This window comes from Lathamus discolor, chromosome 10, assembly GCF_037157495.1.
Source record: "Lathamus discolor isolate bLatDis1 chromosome 10, bLatDis1.hap1, whole genome shotgun sequence".
NCBI lineage: Eukaryota > Metazoa > Chordata > Aves > Psittaciformes > Psittacidae > Lathamus > Lathamus discolor.
The window spans coordinates 19,218,510-19,239,482 of NC_088893.1; the positions used below are offsets into that span (position 1 = coordinate 19,218,510).

Genomic DNA, 20,973 nt, shown 5'->3' on the forward strand with positions numbered 1-20,973 from the left:
GAATCATAGAACAGAATAGAATCACAGAATAGTTGGGGTTGGGAAGGACCTCAAGATCATCCAGTTCCAACCCCCTGCCATGGGCAGGGACACCTCACACTAAACCATCCCACACAAGGCTTCATCCAACCTGGCCTTGAACACTGCCAGGGATGGAGCACTCACAACCTCCCTGGGCAACCCAACAGCCTCAATGCTCACAGTGAAAACACCCCAGGGTCCAAGTGCTCCTCCTGAAGCAAGGCTGGGCGATGGTTTTTGTGCAGCTCCAGGAGATGCTTTTCCTTCCAGACCTGGAGGAAGAAAAGCTTCTCAACCCCACAAAAGGGCCTGGAGACAGATGGGGATCATAGAACCATAGAACAGAGTGCACAGAAGGGCATGGCTCCTATCGGGTGTGATAAACATTATGGATGAAAATCATGCAGACCAGCAAGGAGGAAATCTGGAACGAGCACTTGGGCAGGCTTGGGAAGCCCTAACTGCAAAGGGACCGCTGTGACCCCGCATCCTCCTGCACCTCATGGCTTCAGGAGCTGCGTTGTCCCCACACATCCATAGCCAAAGGGCACAGGAGAGCTATGGGCAAACCAGAGATGTCCTCGCTGTTACCTGCAGGTTGCTGGGCCCCGGCTGAGCACCGCAGGGACCAGCCTGCTCCAGGCTCTGCACAGGCGGGTTGCAAGGGCGCTGGTAAAACCATGGCCAATGCTGCCCTCTTGTGGCAGCTCCTTTTAATGCTCCTTTTTCTAGGAGAACGGTCATTTTCAGGTTAAGTATTTAAGAAAAACACCCAGAAACTGCCTGAAATCGAAGATCCCCGAGAACAAAACAGGGGGAAACAAGGGGTGAAGGAGATGAAGCTCATCCCTCATCTGACCTGGCAGCGCATCCAGCTGCATCCCCATGTACAAGGCAGGGAAAGGGGCTGTACAGGGAGAGGAGAAAACGCCACTTGCACTGGCGCAGCAAAGAACAAGCACCTGCGGGTTTTACAGGCTCCGAAGGCCACAGAGATGGCTCCTTCCTCGCTCCCCTCCTGGTGCCGAGAGCGCTACCCAAACCTAGAGTGAATGGTGCCCCAGGCTCCCTGCTGCCTTCCCCTGTGCCCAGCACCCCAGCAGAGCAGACAAACACCAAACTCACGCAAAGCCTGGGCAGCTCCTGCTCTGACAACGGTTTTGGAGCCCAGCCAGGCACTGCTGCAGCTGCGGCCAGCACCTCTTCCCTGCACGGTGGCAGCTCAGACACTATCAGGGATGCACCACCCATGGGTGTGCATGAGATGCTCTCACAGCTGTCCCCCCCATGGTGCAAGGTGGGATGGGGGAGACCCAGCCCCGCTCACTGTAAGGACAAACACAGGATCACAGAATCACAGAATAGTTAAGGTTGGAAAGGACCTCAAGATCATCCAGTTCCAACCCCCTTGCCATGGGAGGGACACCTCACACTAAACCATCCCACACAAGGCTTCATCCAACCTGGCCTTGAACACTGCCAGGGATGGAGCACTCACAACCTCCCTGGGCAACCCATTCCAGTGCCTCACCACCCTCACAGGAAAGAATTTCCTCCTTAGAGCCAATCTAAACTTCCCCTGCTTCAGTTTGAACCCGTTACCCCTTGTCATAGAATCACCTGGGCTGGAAAAGACCTTTAAAGTACCAATAAGGTCCCCCCTGAGCCTTTTCTTCTCCGGACTGAACCCCCGCAGGTACTTCAGCCATTTCCCATCACACTTGTGATCCAGCCCCTCCATCACCTCCGTTGCCCTTCTCTGTCCTGATCAGCACCTCATCCAGTCACACTGCTCACTGGCTGCTCCACACCAAGCCCCGGATGAGCGACCTTCCCACCAGGCTCTGCCCAGCTCCCGTTGTCCGACGGCTGCCGGAAAAGCTCCGCTGAAAGCAATTGCTATATGTAGGTTGTTTATTGATTCCAACATATTAATAGATTGGATAATAAACAGTACTTTTAAACATTCTCTTAACCAAAAATATAACAAATATTTACAATCACTCAGTAAAAATACAAAAAGCATACAGAGGCACTGTCTTTCTAAAAGACATAAGTGTAAGAGGTATCAAAAAATAGGAGACAAACATTGCTTGTTACAGAATACTTTACAATCACTGACTTGTGCAGTACAATTGCTATTGGAATATCATTACATCTGTGCAGTTTTGCCAATATGCTCACATATTTAGAATTTAATTAATACCAAGCTCAACTGCATTCCAGGTATATCAAAAATAAAGAGAAAAAACAAGAGAAAGCACAACAGAAGCAAAAGCTGGGTGGGGAATTCAAGGTAGATTACCCTCTACACAAGCGTCCTAAAATATAATGTGTAAAGCTTTTCTAAAGAGAGAGTATCCCTTTTTCCTTGTTTTTCTGCAAAGGCAGTGCTAAGCTTATCCTTGAAATCAAAATGAATTCTGATGTTTGATACCAACTTAAACGACAGGTTCCTATTTCCACTGCTGCCTGCATGAAATGACGTGGGAGATGGTGGAAGAGGTTTTGCACCCAAGCGGTAGCACGGACAGATCCACCCCTTGGGGAACTCGAATGTCCTGTGCCTCCGGTGGGTGCTTGCAGCCCTCAGCGCATCGTGTGCCCCATCCCAAGCAATGGGCTCTGACCAGCTGCCGGTGAAGCACCACTCACCTGTGGAACTCCTTATGGGATTCAAGGCAAGGAAGAGCCAGGAAAGTGACACGCTGCCCGTCATCAGCCAACACCCACTCTCTCCTGCTCGTCCACGCTGCACCAATGCGTGCTGCAGCATCTGCGGACATCACCTTTCCAGTACCTGCTGTGCTTGGAGGTGAAACCAGCACACAGAAGCTCCATCATCTCATTTCCCCCTTTCTGCAAGCGGAGAGGCCAATGAGATTTTACACAAGCGCACGGAATTTCCAAGGAATTACTTGGAAGTTTCAGATTGAGCAAGCATAACGAAATACTGCACGGTTAAACCCCAAATACCTGAAAACGCCTCTTTCACCTGAAAGTCAACAGCAGAACGTGAGCAAGCCGAGGGCAGTGGAAGAACGGGACACGGGGCGTTTTAACTGCTCATCCAAATCAGAGCCCGGGTTAGAGGAACCCGGCAGAGGTACCAAGTCTGGGATCAGGGATGCAGAAGACACCGGTAAAGCAGTGCACAACAGGTACCAACCCCATCCCACATCCACCTGAACGACTGAAAAAGGGATAGCATCTCTTCAAATCCACACCAGACACACTACATTTGGCTACCGGCCCCGATCAATGTGATCGGTTTAGTTAAGAACGAAACAAAAGCTCCCAACATGGACCTGGTGGCGGGGGGGCAAACCACACGGTGCGGGGAGGGGAAGCAGGAGGAGCTCGTTTGTCCATGGGTTAAACGTGACTTATTTACACCAGCTGTATTGGAGATAGGAAAACAGGATTATAGCAAGGCTTTCACTCACTTGAAACACTCGCCAGTGTCCTGACGAGCCCCGCAGAGCAGGCGGACGCTGCTGATGTGCAAACACCATGTGTTGGTGGGCATTGATTCCATGGCTCTTTCTGCAGAGCCCAGCCCTGCTCCTAGAGGAGCTGGACCGTATCCTCAGGGACAGCGCTATGGGCTTGGAGGGAAGGAGGAAGTCGCTTCAGTAACAACCCCTCATCCCTTCTACTTTTGTTCAACAGGCTGAAATAAACTACAGCTCAACACCCGAGAGCACAGGAACCGTGTGATTCAATTCACCCGGCACAACGCAGACCATTTCCTGACAAAGAACTGTTGTGCACCCCATGTAGGAGTTAACAAGAAACTAGAGCTGACAGTGGGATTGCTCAGACTTGGGTTTACATCCCGGGAAAAGACCAATTTAACAGTTACATTATCAACGTTGCATGCGCTGTGCCCTGCAGTGCTTTCACGCTGACATGAATCTTCATTCAGTAAGGCCTATGCAGGTTCGTTGTGTTCATTAAGGCCTCAAAAAAGCAAAATGTGGTTATTGTTGCGCCTCACCTGGGGTTTACTACATTGTTTTCAACCATTTGCCCCTCAGTTACTTGTGCCAACCAATTAGTTCGGAACGAGGCACCCCTTCCTCAGCATCACTGTTGATTTAACACCTCCCAAACTCCAGTCAATGCGGGTGAGCTCCAGCCACACGGTAACACTGACCCTGGCATCACTATGAACACGGGCACAGGCCGGGTCATACCCATTCCCCCGGCCCCATCAGTCCCAGGCTGCGATGGGGAGAGCACATCGAAGGCTTTGGGTTGTTTTTGGTACTTGTGTCATTCTCAGAGAACATCGCATTCCCCTGCACCCCCTGCACACACACAGGAAAAGAGAAAACAAACCTTAAAGCTCTTCACAACTATGGATATAGAAATCATTTTTGAGGCACTGTAAAAATGACAAACATCATCTTCCTAGCTTAGGCTGTAAACATCACAACAAAGATTTACAAGTAAATGTTTTAAATACATATTCACACATTCATGTCCAATTTTAACACTAGAATGGGGCATCGTGTGCTAGAAGGAAGAAAGAAAGAAAGAAAGGAAGAACCTGCAGGTATTTCCAGTTTTACCCCTCTGGGCTCTGGCTGGCTAAGCAAAATCAAACAAGCCATTCAGCTGACCGTGGTCAAACACCAGGATCACGTGTGAATAGTGGCTGGCTGGAAGCCAAAGCTGTCATTGACATCAACAGCACCAGGACTTTAACCTCGGATTTAAAACAGCGTATTTTGAGACCATCTGTATTTCCCAGATGAAAACAACAGAGGTTTTTAACCCATCATAAACCACATTATACCCTTACATAAGCATTACGTCACTGAATATCCAGTTGCAGTGATTTTACTATGAAATGAGGGCGATTTAGAATGCCTTTTAAAGATAACCTTTGCACCTAAATCCTGTGCAGCTCTGGTAGAGGGCCAGGACGCGTGGGATGATCCCAAAACCCACAACACACGGCTCAAGTCTTGGTTTCTAGCAACAGGCTTTGCATGTGGAACTCTGCAGGGCAGAGCCTGGTGAAGCTTCAAACTCCCCTGAGGGCTCCCTGCCAGCCTCAGCCTCCACGTTTCAAACTGTTACTTAACAGGGGAGGAGAGCAGCTCCTGCCTTAGTTGGCTGCCAGCTAAAACGCTTCCAAACAGACTTCCAAGGAGAAGGGTCTTTGCTGCGTCTGGGTAGGAGGGAGCAGCAGACGGTGCCGCTCTGCAGGGCTTTGTGCTCCACGTAGACTGAATCTAAACCCACTCTAAAACCCACCTATTTCTGCACCTGATAACGTTCTGTTCCCTGTTTCCTGTGTTTGAGAGCCCAACGGTTTGTGTAGCTACTTCACTATCACTCTGACCAAACATTTACATTAGCCAACCAGAGCGCTCCCAACACGAATAAAGGAAATTCCCATCAAAAGAAGACTTTAAATTAATAAATTATTTTCAGATACTTCAGCAATGTCCTTCGCTTTTGCTGACGTTTTGATAAATTCTTTCTTTTTAAAGTTCATAAAATAACACTCTTGGACTTAATAATGGTCATGTAGAAAATTAACGACGATGGAAAACTACCCACGGATTACATGGTATCATACAGAAGAATGCTTCCAAGTGTCAAATGGTGGTGACAACTGGTCCTCCCAAATGCATGAAGCCTGGTCCATCTCTGGATACTGAGGTCAGCATCCAGGCAGTCAGAACACTCCTTGAAAACGGTTTGCTATTTCACAGGCAGAAATAGCTTTCTTAGGCGGTGGTGGACTGAAGTAAGGTAAAGATGTGATCCAACCCGTTCCATCTTGTCCGTGACAGAGGCAAACGCAACGTCTGAGGTTAGTAGCAGCAAGTTGTTAGCGTTGGCTAACAGAATCATGTGGTCCTTCTCCCCACATTCCTTGTGTTGTGGTTTAAAGAAATAGCCCAATGGTTACACTGCTGATACTTGTTCATCTTCTGCAAAACAAGAGGAGAAAAAGAGTCAGTTAGTCCATCAGTCCCTTGCCTCAGACACCGAGGGTACAGACCAATACCCCACTATTTGATTACAGCGATTCAGTGAAGACTTCACTACTTCAACATGATGTTTTCACTGGCTTAATCACTGACCACTACATATTCAGTATTGCCATTAATACCCCAGACCCCTTGAGGATTTGATAACAGTCATACAATAACGATGTATTGCAGAGCAGAAAAATTATTAGCATGCAGCTCCCAAGATGCCAAAAGCTACAGATTTGGGAGAAAAGCCAGTAAATTTACTTCCCCTCATGCACAGAGCTTTGTATCCCAAAGAAAATTAACCAAGCACTGTAAAAATAGGTGTCTCTAAAAGTGTATGGTTAAATTTAGTTTAGAAAATTTGGGACTGAGATGTTTGAAGCAATTACGTCTTTATTTTTACATCAAAAACACTGAACACCACAACTGAATTCATGTTGGACAACTTCACGTTTCACCAGAAGTCTGAAGTACTAATATATATGTTAAACACTGTTTACATATTTTGAAGGGCCAAGATAGGATCATTTTGCATCAGAAATTGTTTTAATCTAAATCCAGGCTCATTTGAAACCCGACTGAAACGGATGGAAACCACAGCGTTCTAATAAAAAATGAGTTCAGTAGCAAGGGGTACAGAGAGATCACATCAGTGCACAGGGATTAAAAGCAAATCAGGACATAAAACAATTGAATAGAAATTCCCCTGACTTGATGTTCTGACACAATATAAGAGCAGTGTTTTGCAGAAGAATCTCTTGCGTTTTGGTCACCCCATACGTGCTGTGCTCACAGCGTTGGCTGTTGCTTCAAACAAGATCATGACAAATGTGACTGGAAGAGATACTGTCAGGCCACGCTGGGCTGAGAAGCCAGGTTTTATCAAACCCACTTTTTGGAAGAACAGAAATTCACTGTTACTTTGATCAATATTTTTCAACTCAACCTCCAGGGATGTCTGTCGAGGAACAAACAGTTTAACAGGAGCACATGGGAATACAAATGGGAAACAAGAGTCATACAACAACCCACCAAATCCAAAAATACCCATTTTAGATCATCCCCCTAAACCAGGGGACATCAGTTAATCAAGCCAGAGAGGCTGGAGCTTTCTCATGTATAATTTATAGCCTGACAGTGTCCCTTAGAGTGAGCATCACCACTGAGAGGGGACAGGTTTTAAAGAAGACAAAATAGCATCTACATGCTCTTAAGTGTCTCAGTTGTGCTTTGGGAGAGCTCATACGTATATTTACATATATACATTTATAGGTAATTTAGAGTGTTTGGTGTCAACATGCTTTTCCTAAAGAGAAGGCATTCTTTTTCTTTTCTAGACGTGTATATACATGCAGACATATATGCATGTGCATACAGCCATACAAATGTATTTGTATAGGTAGAGATTAACCAAGTCTTAATCTCCAAGAATGACCCAGAGAAAGCCCAGACCATCGTTGCACAGATTCCCACAGCAGTTCAGTTAACATCTACCGAGCCAAGTGTTGCACATACCATCCTCTTCACTATCTGCGTCAGTCATATCTGCTAGTTTGGGGTTGGACGGCTGCCGACTATGCCACTGAGGCATCTTCGATGCAATACAGGCCACCGGTTCACTACCGAGAGGAGCTGATGAAAGTCTAGAGAGGTCACTGTGCAGCATCTTTGACCTCTGCACTGCCACACTATAGTCTGGAGGTTTTAGGTGTGGGTGATGGGGCGATCCTTCCTTTATGTCCGCTAAAGATATCCCCATATATCCCGGAGGGGTGGGCGGTGGCTCCCTATACCTATCGTCCTTCTTAGGTGAGGTGACACAGTACACTGGCACAAGAAATAAGCAATGGAAATGTTAAAGAAGAAAACAAAGGAAACAAAACGTTAAAAAATCATGAAATGTTACAATGGCAAAACAGAAACTGATAACAAAATGCAAATGCAGAAACACTGGTTATAACGACAGCAGATACTTATGCTTTCATTTATGTTTTCTGTTTAAGAAGCCAGAGTGGCAAGAAAACCCACAAACTCAGCAGCCATGGTGCCAATTGAATGCAAACTGCACGGTAACCTCTACATTCAGCTTGCAATTACAGTGCTCATTAAAGTCCCTACTCCTGTGGCACTGCTTTCCAGTGGGATGCTATGAGCTCCCGGTATGGATGGAGAGCCAGCACGGCGATGCTGCCGGCTGAGCCTGCAGCCACTCTGTGACAGGCCAGGAAACTAACGAAATTCAGGTCACCAGCCCAAAGTTACTTTGCATAGTGTGTGAGTAACAGCAAGAACTGCTGGTTGACTTCCAACACCATCCACTGCAACACCCGAAAGGGTGATGAACAGAAATTCGTTATAATAAAATATCATTGTGCCAACTAATGTGTAGTAAGACATTAAACCAAGCAATCTGCAGCGCTACAGGAAGAAAAAACGTAGTATCATCATAGAATGGTTTGGGTTGGAAGGGACCTTCAAAGGTCACCTAGTCCAGCCGCCCTGTAATAAGCAGGGACACCTTCAACTAGATCAGGTTGCTCAGAGCCACATTGAGCCTGGCCTTATCACACAGAACTGTACCCATGAGGCAAACTGTATATTCATTATTTCACATTTTCCAATAGAAAATAATGGCTTATCATGTCCTCACTTTTTTGTTTTGTTCACTTTGAAACCTGTATCTTAAACTATATTCCCTGTTTGTAAGTGAGAAATAACCAGGAACAGCCATGGAAACAAAAGCCTTTGGAAAGGCTGCGGCCACGAAATGCCTACACTCGATAATATTTATATGCAATGTCTATGCCACATAATTCATCATTTACCTTCCTGCCCCGTGCATCAACAGCTCAGGTCACCCAGGCTCTCAACCCAAAACTTAACTTCATGAAGTTCCCTTCCCTCCCGCCTGCCCCCAGGTCTGGGGCTCTTGTGCATGTTAAATTGGGCTTTTCCATGTACACATTGCGACAGGAGAGTTTCAAAGCTGGGATCATGTTAAACATCTACGAGTTGGGTGAATTTGCGCTCTTCTTGCTGATGCATTTTAAACAGTGCGTTGTGATGACAGCTCCATTATTTAATGTGAAAGGATTAAAATAAAGGAGTATTTCTTATTGCATTGTGGATGTGGGAGATTCTGGGTGGTGGTATCAGGAACAAGAGCTGGTTCACACATGATCACCTCAGTTCATGCTTGGGCTTACAGTAAAACAGGATAGGAATTCACACAGGTTGTTTTTTAGCAGATACACATGGGTACAGGCAGAGATTTACTCTGCTCGTTTATAAGAATCATTTTCATTTAACTAACATTTAACTGGGCCCCTATGAGAAAGCAGGGAAGCGACGGAGGCTTTCTTTTCCTCAAAGCGCTAGGTCCTCTGAGCAAACCCCCACCTCCTGTCTGCATTGGTTTTGCAGGAGAGCTGACCAGGGCTGGTATATTCCCCTCTGAAGGAGAAAGCTTCAGGCTTCCTAGAGCCAACATCTAGCCTACTGTAAGAAGAAAAGCAGGAACAACATGCCCTTTTGTAAAGTTCCAATTCATAACATTTCACAAACTCAATCAAAACATCCTAAAAGCTTTCACTGCCTGCAGCATTAAAGCATCCTTAAGTTGTCACCCACCCAGAGCCTTAGGAGGTCACAAAACCCTTGCACAAGGAAACCCGCTTTGCAAGCAACTGATTACTCCAATACTCACTTTGTAAAGAAACTAAGGTGAAATTGTACACAGTGGTTAAGGGAAACATAACTAAAAGACAAATTTTGGTGCCTGCTATAGGTAAAAGAAATGGAAAAGCTTTTTCCTTCGGAGGCAGAGCAATGGCACATCACCACATCACCACTCCACACCTCCTCTGCTGCTAAAGCAAAGGTTGCTGCAAGACACGTTCGATGCTGCAGAGGGCGGAGATGCGTGTAAAGTCACAAAGCCAATGCATTTACTGCTTCTGCCAAGCCCACATTCTGCCCCTGGTATGTGGGCAGCTGCCTTTCCAGCTCCGTTTTCAAGGTTTGAGGCAGGACAGCCTGTGCCAGCTCTTTTGGGGGACTTTTCAACACCAGCTCTCATTAAGCAGACGAGCTGAAGGTTCTTGTTTTGTTTATTCTGAACTCGTGCAGTCACTACAGACTGGCAACAAGCTGTTTGTAGCGAGTAAGCAAATGGTGAAATAACGTGAAATGCCTCTGGCATATTGGATGACGCTAACAGGTTTGCATTTGCAAACCAGAGATTATATCCACCCATATTAGATCTTTGCTTAAGCAGACACATGCAAGCTCTACTGAAGCATGGCGCTGAGTGTTTCTTACCAGCGTGCTGGACTGCACAAAGGCGGCAAGCTGTATGGTGCAGTGTCTAAACAGCACTAAAAAGGAGGGGAAGAGCTCTGAGCAAAGATAGCATGTACTGAATAGCCAACATCGCCTCCTGAAACAGCTCAGAGGCTCCTGAGAGCCTGCAAGGGTAGAGCACATGCACGGGAGCGAGCTGTGAGCAAAGCAAGGCTCCACCATGCTCACAGAATGGTTAGGGTTGGAACTCTAAGGTTGCTGCCTTTCTTCTCCAAAGCCAAGGAGAAGGAATGCAACCCAAAACCTCCACCCTACGTGCGATGCTTATTTAGGCAATTACCTTTGATAACATAAACCCCTCTAGCAATCTAGTCAGTAATTAAATTGCATTTCAGCTGCACCTTTGACTTACAGTCTAGAAAGCTTTGCTCTCCACGTTTTATCTTGTTCCTAACCCAGTTCTTTTAGTTTTGGCTGCTAAACTCACTAGGACAGGAAAAGACATCTCGGTAGAGCTATGCATCTTTGAAAAAGCATTTTATATGTTTTTCTCCTTTCATATGTAGCCAAACTGCAGCTGTATAACCAAATAAATGACAGTTTAACACAGCAAAGATAGGCAGGGAGTCTGCTTTGCCCTTGAGCTTCCAGAGACAAAAGCCCTATGGATGAAAGGTGCTCCAGCTCCAAAGAGGTGGGAGAGCTCTATACCCCTCAGCAGTCACGCTCTTCCCTCTCAGGTTCATGGACAGCCTGTATTATATTGACTACAAGAGGCCATGCCTGTTGCTCCTTCTCAGAGGACCATCTACAGTGATGAGCGTTTCCAAAATCACCCAAAAACCAAAGGGGCTGTACTACAGAGAGGAACTGCCTGACATTTTCATGCAGACACTTCTCCTGCAGACCCATAAAGTGACTGGGAAGTGGGCTGGTTTAGTATTGCCATTTTCCTAATGCAAAAGAAGGCGGCTTGAAAACACAGTGTCTGCGTAGTGTTCTGATTCAAACCACATGTAAAGCTGAATTTAACATGCCATCCAGCCCCCAGACCTGCTGATGTCATCTCTTAACTTCATATCAAAATGAAAACCAGATGTAGAAGCTTCCATAAGCTGCTATCTCACTTACCTATCAGGCCTTTCTCTGTACTCGAAGTCACTGTTTTGTAAGTTGTATCCGCGCCTGGTTTAGAGTCCAAAACCTCCGCCTGCTCGGCTGTAGAGTTCTCCAGCCCCCTCCGCTTAATTGTCCCATAGTTTGTTTCGTAGGTGTCTGAGAGTGAGCTGGACGAGGCCCAGCTCTGCCGAGACTGATCCAGCTCCACGCTGGCTTTCGACTGCCTGTTGGTTTTGGAAAAGGCTTCCGAATACAAGTAAGCCTCCTCGGAGTAACAGTTTGTGGGATCGACTTCAGCTATGGGTCCGTCCAGCTGCGTGTGACGGTAAGAATTGAGGAGATCCCAGCTCTTCTGGTTCGGGATATTCTGGAAGTTGTCATGAGAACTACTTGAGCACGAAGTCCAGCTTCCCCGGCCGCTATCTGCTGCCTCCACCGTGATGTGCTCGTGGGAGATCTCCTCGTTGCTCATGGAGGATGTGAAAGCCATCCCTCTGATGAGAGCAGGCCTGGTGATGGACCAGCTACAATTGAACAACACAAGTCAGGAAAAACACTGTTCAAATAAACCTGATGTACACAGAAACAAGCACCTGGGTTTAAAACCAACTCCAGTTTTAGAACAGGTAAGCAGCAAGGTCAAGGCACACAGGAGCACTGACAAAGAGACACGGTTATTCCTGACTCATTACTGCACACGGCAGCAGGGAAGTTATTCCCAAGGGAATAACAAGTCTGCAACAGGCGTTTACAGGCATGGCCCCAGCTCCATAGAAATCTGGTCCACAGAAGCTTTCCTTTATCAGCTACAGCAAGACAGTGCTTGATGGAAAGCAGAGGAGTAATTACCTCTCGGTTTCAGGCTCCAACCACCTTTTTCTTTGCATTTATAACCTAAACCCAAAATAAATACTTAGCATAAAACCCCACCCCTTCGCTGGCAGCATCATGGCGTTGTTTGGACACAGTGGAGGTATTTGTATTTCAAGGACATTTGGAAATATTGGGCAGAAATAACAGTTGTGGAAACAATCTGGAGTGACAGATTCTGGAAACCAAAGGACAAAACTCCATGTTTAACCGAACGGCTGCTGCAGGCTCTAATCACTGGTGGTGCATGATTAAGGGGGATAAAATCAAGCCAGGTTTGCGTGCATTTAGAAGTTACAATTGGTAGACATTATTCAAGTTCTTATTCCTGGTTACGTTAACAAATGCATGGGCAGCCCAACCTTAACATGCAACACTATCCCTCAGCAGTTTACTGACACATTGAGAAATCAAGGAGTATTAATCTTAGATATGTGCAAACAACTTCTTTTCCTTCCTTGCTTTTCTGTTCTGTTAAGTTCTAGCCTAAAACCAGCTTTCTTCTTCTCCCAGCCAGTTCCAAGGGGCATTTCCTCAGTGCACTGCTCCTGCTCTGACTGAACTCTCAGCACGTGTTAGGCCTTTTGGATAGAAGAATTATGAAGCACATCTTTAAATTCCCATTTTACCCCAGTGAAAGAAATCAAATCATGAATTTCTTAAGAGCTGCAGCACCTCAGCAAACACACACTAATAAGCTTTTTTACAGGCGAGAGATCACAGAATACCGGTATATTCTAATCAGTTACACAGCTTTATAGAGTTCAATCATAAAAACCTCATAGAGCCTTAGAGACGAGCTGTAAAAAAGAGAAACGAAAGGAGCATCTCTCATTTACTTGAATCCACAACATCTGAGGGCAGAAGAGGCTATCTCAAGAAGACTCCCACATATTAGACCTTAAGGATCAAGGGCTAACATCTAATAATACAAAACCAAAACCTTCCAGTTTAAAGTGTCATCTCAGGACAATGGCTCATTGCACTAAAGTAATAAGACCTTTTGTGTGGAAACTCTGAGGATTCAGTGGTAGGAAGCTTCCAGCCTGCCTGAGCGACAAATGATAGTAAGAAAACTCCTTAAAAATCACATTAAGTATGTTAAGTGATTGGCACGGCTGACTCAGAAAGCACTGATAATATCCTGTTCTGCTGTCTCTCATTACCACACTCAGTTGTTAAGTAGCATCCTAGTTTTAAACACATTTGCAGTCTCCTGCACGGTATGTCCATCTGATCCCACCAATGGGAACAAGCTGTTGTCTACCAGAGTAATACCATAAGTCTCTTGGGAAAACAGGCTCTTCCGATATAGAGCAGAGCTTAATAACAACAGCGGAGTGAACAACTGTGTCCTCACCAATCCTTTGTTACCCCTTTTGACACCAGAGGACATCAAGCCCAATCATAACCAGTTGCATCTTACCCAGGGCATGGCTGGCTGTAATCAGTCAGAGGCTGAGGATGCTCTTTCCTCTCCGGCCCTCCTGAATCCACCACAATGAGAGACTGGGACAAACTCCTCTCATCTTGCAGCGCTGCTGACATGGAATCCACTGAGCAGTTGCTCACGATGCTGGACCGGGATGAAATCTCACTGTGGCTGGAGTCTGAGAAGTTATCAGATTTAGTGGAAGGTATGAGGGCATAGCCTGGAGAAGAGGAGAATGTCTTGGTCAAAGAGCAATTCAAATTCGCTAGGTATGACAATGGAACACTGACACACACATTGCAGCAAGGATATTTAGAAGAAAAACGAATGAAACCCTGTTTGCATACCGTCAGTCCACTGAAGTTTTTAGGGTACTAAACCCCTTAGCATCTATCAGCATCTAGCACTGATTTAACAACTTTGAGTCCAGTGACTCCAATAACCTCCCTGCAAACTCCACTACTCTCCAGAGCAGAAGGTTAAACCTATACAGCCAGGATTGACAGCTGCAGCATGAATAGTGAGCGGACAGATCGGGTCTCGCCCATGCTTTCCTGTAGCTCTCTAGTACAAATGCAGTGTATTTCCCACTATCCCTCTGCTCTACTGCTACGTGTGACTCAAAAAAGATTTTGGCAGTGGATGAGGAGACGCTGACTAAGGTAAAAGGCAGCTATTAGCACTCAGGGGTTAGCCATATGGTCCGTTTAGGGTTTATTACCTGTTCCAAAATTAACAGAGAAGGAAGCAAAAGCAGGAAATACAGCTTTGGCAGGAGCTGGATCAGACACCAGCACTGCTCCTGCAGAGGGGAATCAGCTGGAGACCTCACCAGCTTGAGAGCAAAATATCTAATGCATTTTGTCTGTTTGGCTTAGCCTTACCCTCAAATAACTTCTTTCAAACACAAATAATGTTATAGCCCCATATATCCATCACCTCCTCTTCCTAGTACTTGGAGTGAACATAAGAGACTACTACAATGGGGACTTCCATGGGCTCTGGCTACATACACTGTAGACACTTCTGCTGGTGTAACTAAAGTAATACCAGATGGGACACCTGCCTCCAGACCACTTCAGAAGAAGCCCTTAGTATGGAAAACTTGCTTTTTTATGACCTCAGAGAATCAGGGCAAGAACTGAAATGAACAGAACGCAGCAAAGGCAACAAGTTGTGGTTTGTTCCCCGTCATCTGAGGACAAAAAGTCTTGGATTAATGAAGTTCCCAGTGGGCTTCTCTATAGCAAATCCACTGCAGGTCAGGAAACAGATCCCTGCCTTCACTAGGAGCAAGCAGGCTATGATTTGCCCTACATTATGTGCATAAAACTACAAAATTAGAACCTTAATTTGAAAATACTGGATTATCAACTGCTTCATGTATAGGAACATGAGCATCTGCTAATGAATCTTTACAGGCCACCACATTGATACACTGCTGACACAGCACTCAGATAAGCATTTTTTCCCCAAATCCCTACTGATTTTTCACTTCTTTTCTACCTTCATGTGCCTTTGAGCTGGACTGCCATATATTTACATCAATCAGGTGAAAATGTGAAATGAGCAGGCAGCCTAAGAGCCATGGCAGCGATATACACAACTGAATACAGCAGACTGATGCCATTCAGTACATGAATACAGAGATCTCATAATATGGCATCTGGAGCCACTGGCATACATGCCACTGAGCATACAGCTCATCATTCAAGAGATTCCACAGTGTAAGCTTAAATATTGCTGTAAGATTTTAAGAGCAAATATGAGCATTTAATATCAGTATTATCTTCATGTTAAGCTATTCTTCATCAAGAACTTACAAAAGGGCTCTTCATGAAAGAGATTAACACTATCTGAAAGCTGGGTTGCTAAAGAACAGCACACGTATATAAAGAGACTAAATGCAGTCTTTGCTGGGCTGAAAAGGTCAGCAGAAGATGTGACCAATGCAAATACACACCACCACTGGAAGTGAGCATTTGACTTACATCATATGAAGGCCTATCTAGAGTCCAATTAAGAGAACGATGCAGAACTTCTGTTTCATTGGCATTTGCAATCACTAAGTAACAGAACTGTCACTGTACCTGTTCCTTGATTTTCTAAACTTCACTTTATTGTCTTCACTGCACTGTAAGGGTGATTAACTATAAATAACTGACACAAATATCTGAAAGGGAAGCACATTGAACAGCTTAAACACGTAAATTAAGAACTCTGAAATAACTGGGATAAAGTCAGGACATTTGTCACAACATGGACATCACAGTCTTCCTTCTAGAAACACATCATATAGTCTTCCTTCTCCTTCTAGGCTTCACGCATAGGCAGTAAGATGTCCACAGATTGCTGTTGCTATAGATACTTGCTATGCTCAGAGCATCACTGTCTTTGTCCTTTTGGTTTTCACTCCTTTCTGAGGCTCCAGTGTGCTCTGCTTCCCTTTTTGCAGTGAAAGCTGTTCTTTCCCTGGAGAAGATTCTTTCCCTAAGTCTTCTAAACTGGGGTCCCTCCGTTCTCCTGTGCTCACGCTCAGCTTCTGCCTTTCCATGCTCAGCTTCTGCCTTTTCACGCTCAGCTTCTGCCTTTTCACGCTCAGCTTCTCTTTCTCCCTTTTCACTCATGTCTGAACTGTCTCTTGCTTTCACAATCATCCAAATTCTCTTTTGCAAATAAGCCCCACCTATTCCGTAGCTGCGTTGTCCACTGTTCTTGTTGCTGGCTTCACTGGCGAGTGATGAGGAAGAGCCAGAGAGGTTCATCTGACTGCTGTTATCCGACCTTTGGATGTTACCAACTACAATAAAGTACACACAGGCACATCTCGATAAGTGAGAAGTAACAGCAAAAACAATATCCTGATTTTAAACCCTTTTTTCTTCAATCCTATTTGCATATCACTTGGGTATAGATCAAAAGAAAATGAAATATAAGATTAAGTGGAACGTGTTTGTGCCTAAATCGTGTCTTTCAGCTGTCTGTGAAGCACCTAATTTTAGTTCAATGAGGTGTTAGCACTACACATATAACAGGGTACGGATCACCTCAAATTACATCAGTGCTAAAAATATACTGAAAGCAAATGAATTAATGAAATAATCCCAAAGAAACAAAACATTACTTTCAAAGACCCAGATGAAAGTTAACAAAAATAACATATCCATAAGCAATGCTCAAAAATCTCAGTGGAACTGAGATCTGGCAGAACCACGTAATTAAGCTTTTTATACATATGCTGTGCTTAAGTAAAATAAGTGGCATTCTCCTAAAGGAAACAGTATCTTGTGAAGGCAGAAGTGGACGGAGCAGCATGATCTCCCACTGAAAAGGGTGAGAAGGTGCAGTAAGCCACCATGCCGTGCCATGCCAATCCTGTGGCTTTGGGCTATCAGTGAGGCAAAGCAGCACAGAAGAGAGGGAGAAATGCCTTACACCGTTCAGCACTGACCACACGGGCTGACTACAAAGTGGTGTTAACAGATTTCAACTGAATTCCCATCCAAGGTTGCTAATGATGAAGTGATGCAGGTCTTTTAAGACGAAGACATCAAAAATAAAGGGGTTCTCAGGGCATCATGATAAACAGGGATGTATACAAAGCCCTGTGCACAAGAATAAGAAGAATGAGTAACAACTCTAGGATTAGAGGGATGCACTACTTTTGCAGAAAATCACCTCTTCTGGAGAGCTATGAAACCATTTTCTCTCCAGCTCCATCTACCCATCTGATATTCCAGGTACCTAAGGCAAAACCATAAGGTATCTCGGCTGCCTCTGCTTCTGTGCAATACTTGTCTTCAAGAAATGCCCAGGTCTATGAATCCCATTCATGTAAGTGGCCACCGAAATTTGAGCTGATACACTGGATTTAAGAGCTACTGGGAGTTCTGTCAGAAGCACTTAAGCAATTTCTAAGGCAACTTTTCCTCTTTTTAAATACTGGGTAACTTTAAGGCCAAAACATACAAACACAATGAAAACCTATTTCTATTCATAGAAAGATGTGATTCTAATCTTGACTATGAATAATCAAGATTATTCTAAATCTTCTAATATGAAGAATATTCAAAACTACTACTTATTTCTCTTACATATCATTAGCAATAAATACTCCTGCCATGGCCCGCCCTGGTTTTAGTGCAACACAAGCAAGAGCTCCTGAGACTGATGCCGACATGCGCACAGTGAACATTCACCCAGCACACGTACCTTTGCGTGGAGAGCCCTGAGGAGAAGCAGGAGGGCTGGAGTGCAAAGAAGATGCCATGGACATTGTGTCGTCTGTTTGTTTCTTACTACTTACTTCCTCAGACAAGCTTAATGACTTCTGTGGGGAACCTGTGCCTGTGAAAACAACAGAATCATTGGGCATAGTATTCTTCTGTATGCTGCAACAGATTGTTTCCTGAAGCTGTTTTAATGGATATGGATGCTCAATGTATCATAAAATCATTTCATATCACTTACATTACCCACAGTTGTAGCTTTCAAATAATACAACAGTTATGCAAACAGGTCAAAAGTATTTTAATACACAATGCTGCTTTGCAACTAGCAAATTCAGGGACAGAAGAAATCTGATGCTCACTAGGAGCATTAACTAATTAAATAGGAGCATCAACTAATAACATGTGTTGCTCCACTGGACAATAAAATTGTTAAAATACTGTTCCAGAGGTTAAAACATTAAATCTCTGTAATTTGTTTCAATAATTTCACCTAAATAAATTATACTTCATTTTGTCATGAAAGCAAACAAGCAATGCTGTTCTACTTTGACTGTGCAAGATGCCTTCAGAATGCAGAAATACACAGTATAAGACTTACCATGGTCCATCTGACCTGTTCAAGAGAGAGGTGTTGAGATAGCCCGCCCCATCTTTAGTTACTGAGCCTATCCAGACAGGTGAACTGAAGATACTCACTGAACGTGACGTGTTCCTTTGTCAGTCCCTTTTTCCTACTGGGGTATAAGTTCACGGTTGGGACCTGAAGAACTTGACTCATCCTGTTCTGTTGATGCTGATGGGCTTTAGCAGTTTGGCCAATTGACCTCATAGGTACTGGAGACATTTCGGAGCATTTCCCTCCTCTTCTCTCACTTAAATTCTTTGTCACTGTGTTATAGAGAAATTGCATGTAGGTATCTTGCACTTTGAATTGCAGGATTATTACAGTCATTCTGAGTACAACCACCCAGACAAAGCAACCACGGTATAAAGAAGATAAAACTTAACTGAAACCACTTCTATTCCAAAGACACCTATTTCACCATCTCAGTCATTCTATGACCTCAAATCATTCTGTGATTCTATGATCTTGTTACACTGAAGAGGCTGCTGCATGAAATGGCATTAAAAAAACATAAACTCTTTGAAGTGTCAGAGACACTTTATCAAAACCCCAAAAATACGATTTATTTCTACTGTAGGTCCATATTTGAGATGTTTGTACCTAAGATGCAAAAGCCTCACAGCATCTCCTTCAAGCTTACGTCATGCCACTGAAGGGAGAAGGAATGGCTGCTTTGCAGCCGGCATCAAAGCGTTCACTAGGTGGCACAATTGATTTACAGCACGGCACTGATGCAGTTCCCACTTTAATCACACAGCAATTAACAAACTCGGAAGGTAAGACCATCTGAATTCTCCTTAAATTCCCTTGGAAAAGTCTGGATTGCAGCATTACCGCGGCTCATTCCTTCTGCAAGCAAGGCCAGGAGAATCGTGCTGCTGAGATAAGAGACTGGGGAGCTCTTCTCTTCTGGAGATGTGCAAAAAAACCCCATCAGCACAAAACCAATCTGTTGGGGTTTGGTTTGTTTTTCCCAGGTTTTAAAGATAGGCACTTCAATAACATGCATTTATCTGTATATTTGCTTAACCTCCATTTTCCTTTTTTGAAGGTTAAGACAAAAAAGGACTTGATTTACTTAACTGCGCGAGGTAGAACGCTCCGTATTCATTCCCTGGTTTTACTTCCAAATATCCATGGCTAGCACTGTGCAAACAAGGTTTTCAATGATTTATTTAGAACAACTGAAAACCAACCTCGTCACATGCATGTTTGTCTCCTCGTCACTGTTATGTTTGCACACAGATCATCTACCAAGAGTTCATCCTGACACACTTTAATTTATCGTGTCGGGGGGGTGTAAAGCATAAAACCCGCAATGGTGTTACCTCTGAGCAGAAACATTCTGTGCTATGGCATATCTGGCTGAACACAGCACAAGCACCTCCACTGCCAAGGGATGATGCCGTGCATCTTCCAGCCCAGAGGGAACCTGTGATTTCTGGTGACTTCAGGCATAAGGCCAGTGTGACTGCGCAGAATTTAACAGTTCAGAAAGGGAGTCAATACGGCCATTTCCACCATTCCTGCATCAGTGCTATTTAAAAGGAAATGTTAAAAACCAATTGCATAGGAAGGCACCTGAGGGAATGATAAAGATTTGCGTTCTTAACAGTGAATAATGGAAAGGACTTAAAATTTTATCTTCAAAATGCCATCTCCTATTCATGCTTTTAACTTCCCATGTCAGAGACAAAACGGTGTTGGAGGACAAAAAAAGCCCTAAAATGCTACATCTGGACAGCAGACAAGCATGAAACATTATTCCGATTAGCAAGGTTTCTACTCTTCTATTGTGAAACAAAGCGACCTTTCCAGTGAGTGAAAATTTCTATGGATCAAAATAAAACGAGATTACCATTTCTCATTTCTAAATGTGAATATACTGAACTGCGTAAGCCAACAGGTCAGTAACAGTTTCTTTACTTAGGCAGTTGCACACAAGTTCGAGTTATGGAAACTCCTGCTGTAGCCTTCAGTTTTTGACTGTCAGGTCATGTCAATCCCATCAGTCAATATTGACCCAACTTCTCCTTCTCAACAATCTTCATTTATTCTAAGTTGTAATCCATTGCAGTTTCTATATTGATTTTGTCTCTTTTCATTTTCTTGCTGTTCATACGGTAAACGTTACTTTTATCCTTCCTAATTCTCAACAAGGACAACAGGGCAAGAACAGAGCTAATGTACTATTGAATTTCCTTCCAGCCTGATGAGAAGACACACAGTTTAAGAACTAAAGGTCAAAATACAAAACATCACTGAAGTTTTCTGACTTCAACCAAGATCTGAAGACAAATGCCGGCTTGTTGAAACTGTCAGCACATGAATTGACAAACAAGCACTTACGAGAGGGCTTTTTCTTGGAAG

General features: G+C 44.4%; 1 protein-coding gene across 6 annotated transcripts in view; it reads right to left on the reverse strand.

The window, feature by feature from the left end:
- Positions 1-1,917: 1,917 nt before the first annotated feature.
- Positions 1,918-20,973, reverse strand: part of RAPGEF6 (Rap guanine nucleotide exchange factor 6) — a 117,822-nt gene continuing 98,766 nt past the window's right edge. For 4 of the 6 annotated variants that reach the window (XM_065691026.1, XM_065691024.1, XM_065691025.1 and 1 more), the window contains 7 exons: positions 18,675-18,866; positions 17,959-18,093; positions 16,433-16,546; positions 13,741-13,966; positions 11,457-11,968; positions 7,539-7,850; positions 1,918-5,975 (listed from right to left, as the gene is read on the reverse strand). In XM_065691026.1, the coding sequence (XP_065547098.1) occupies positions 5,950-5,975; positions 7,539-7,850; positions 11,457-11,968; positions 13,741-13,966; positions 16,433-16,546; positions 17,959-18,093; positions 18,675-18,866 (1,517 nt within the window). In that variant the 3' untranslated portion in view covers positions 1,918-5,949. The remainder of the gene's footprint in view (positions 5,976-7,538; positions 7,851-11,456; positions 11,969-13,740; positions 13,967-16,432; positions 16,547-17,958; positions 18,094-18,674; positions 18,867-20,973) is intronic. The other 2 variants (XM_065691029.1, XM_065691027.1) reach the window with 1 other exon arrangement.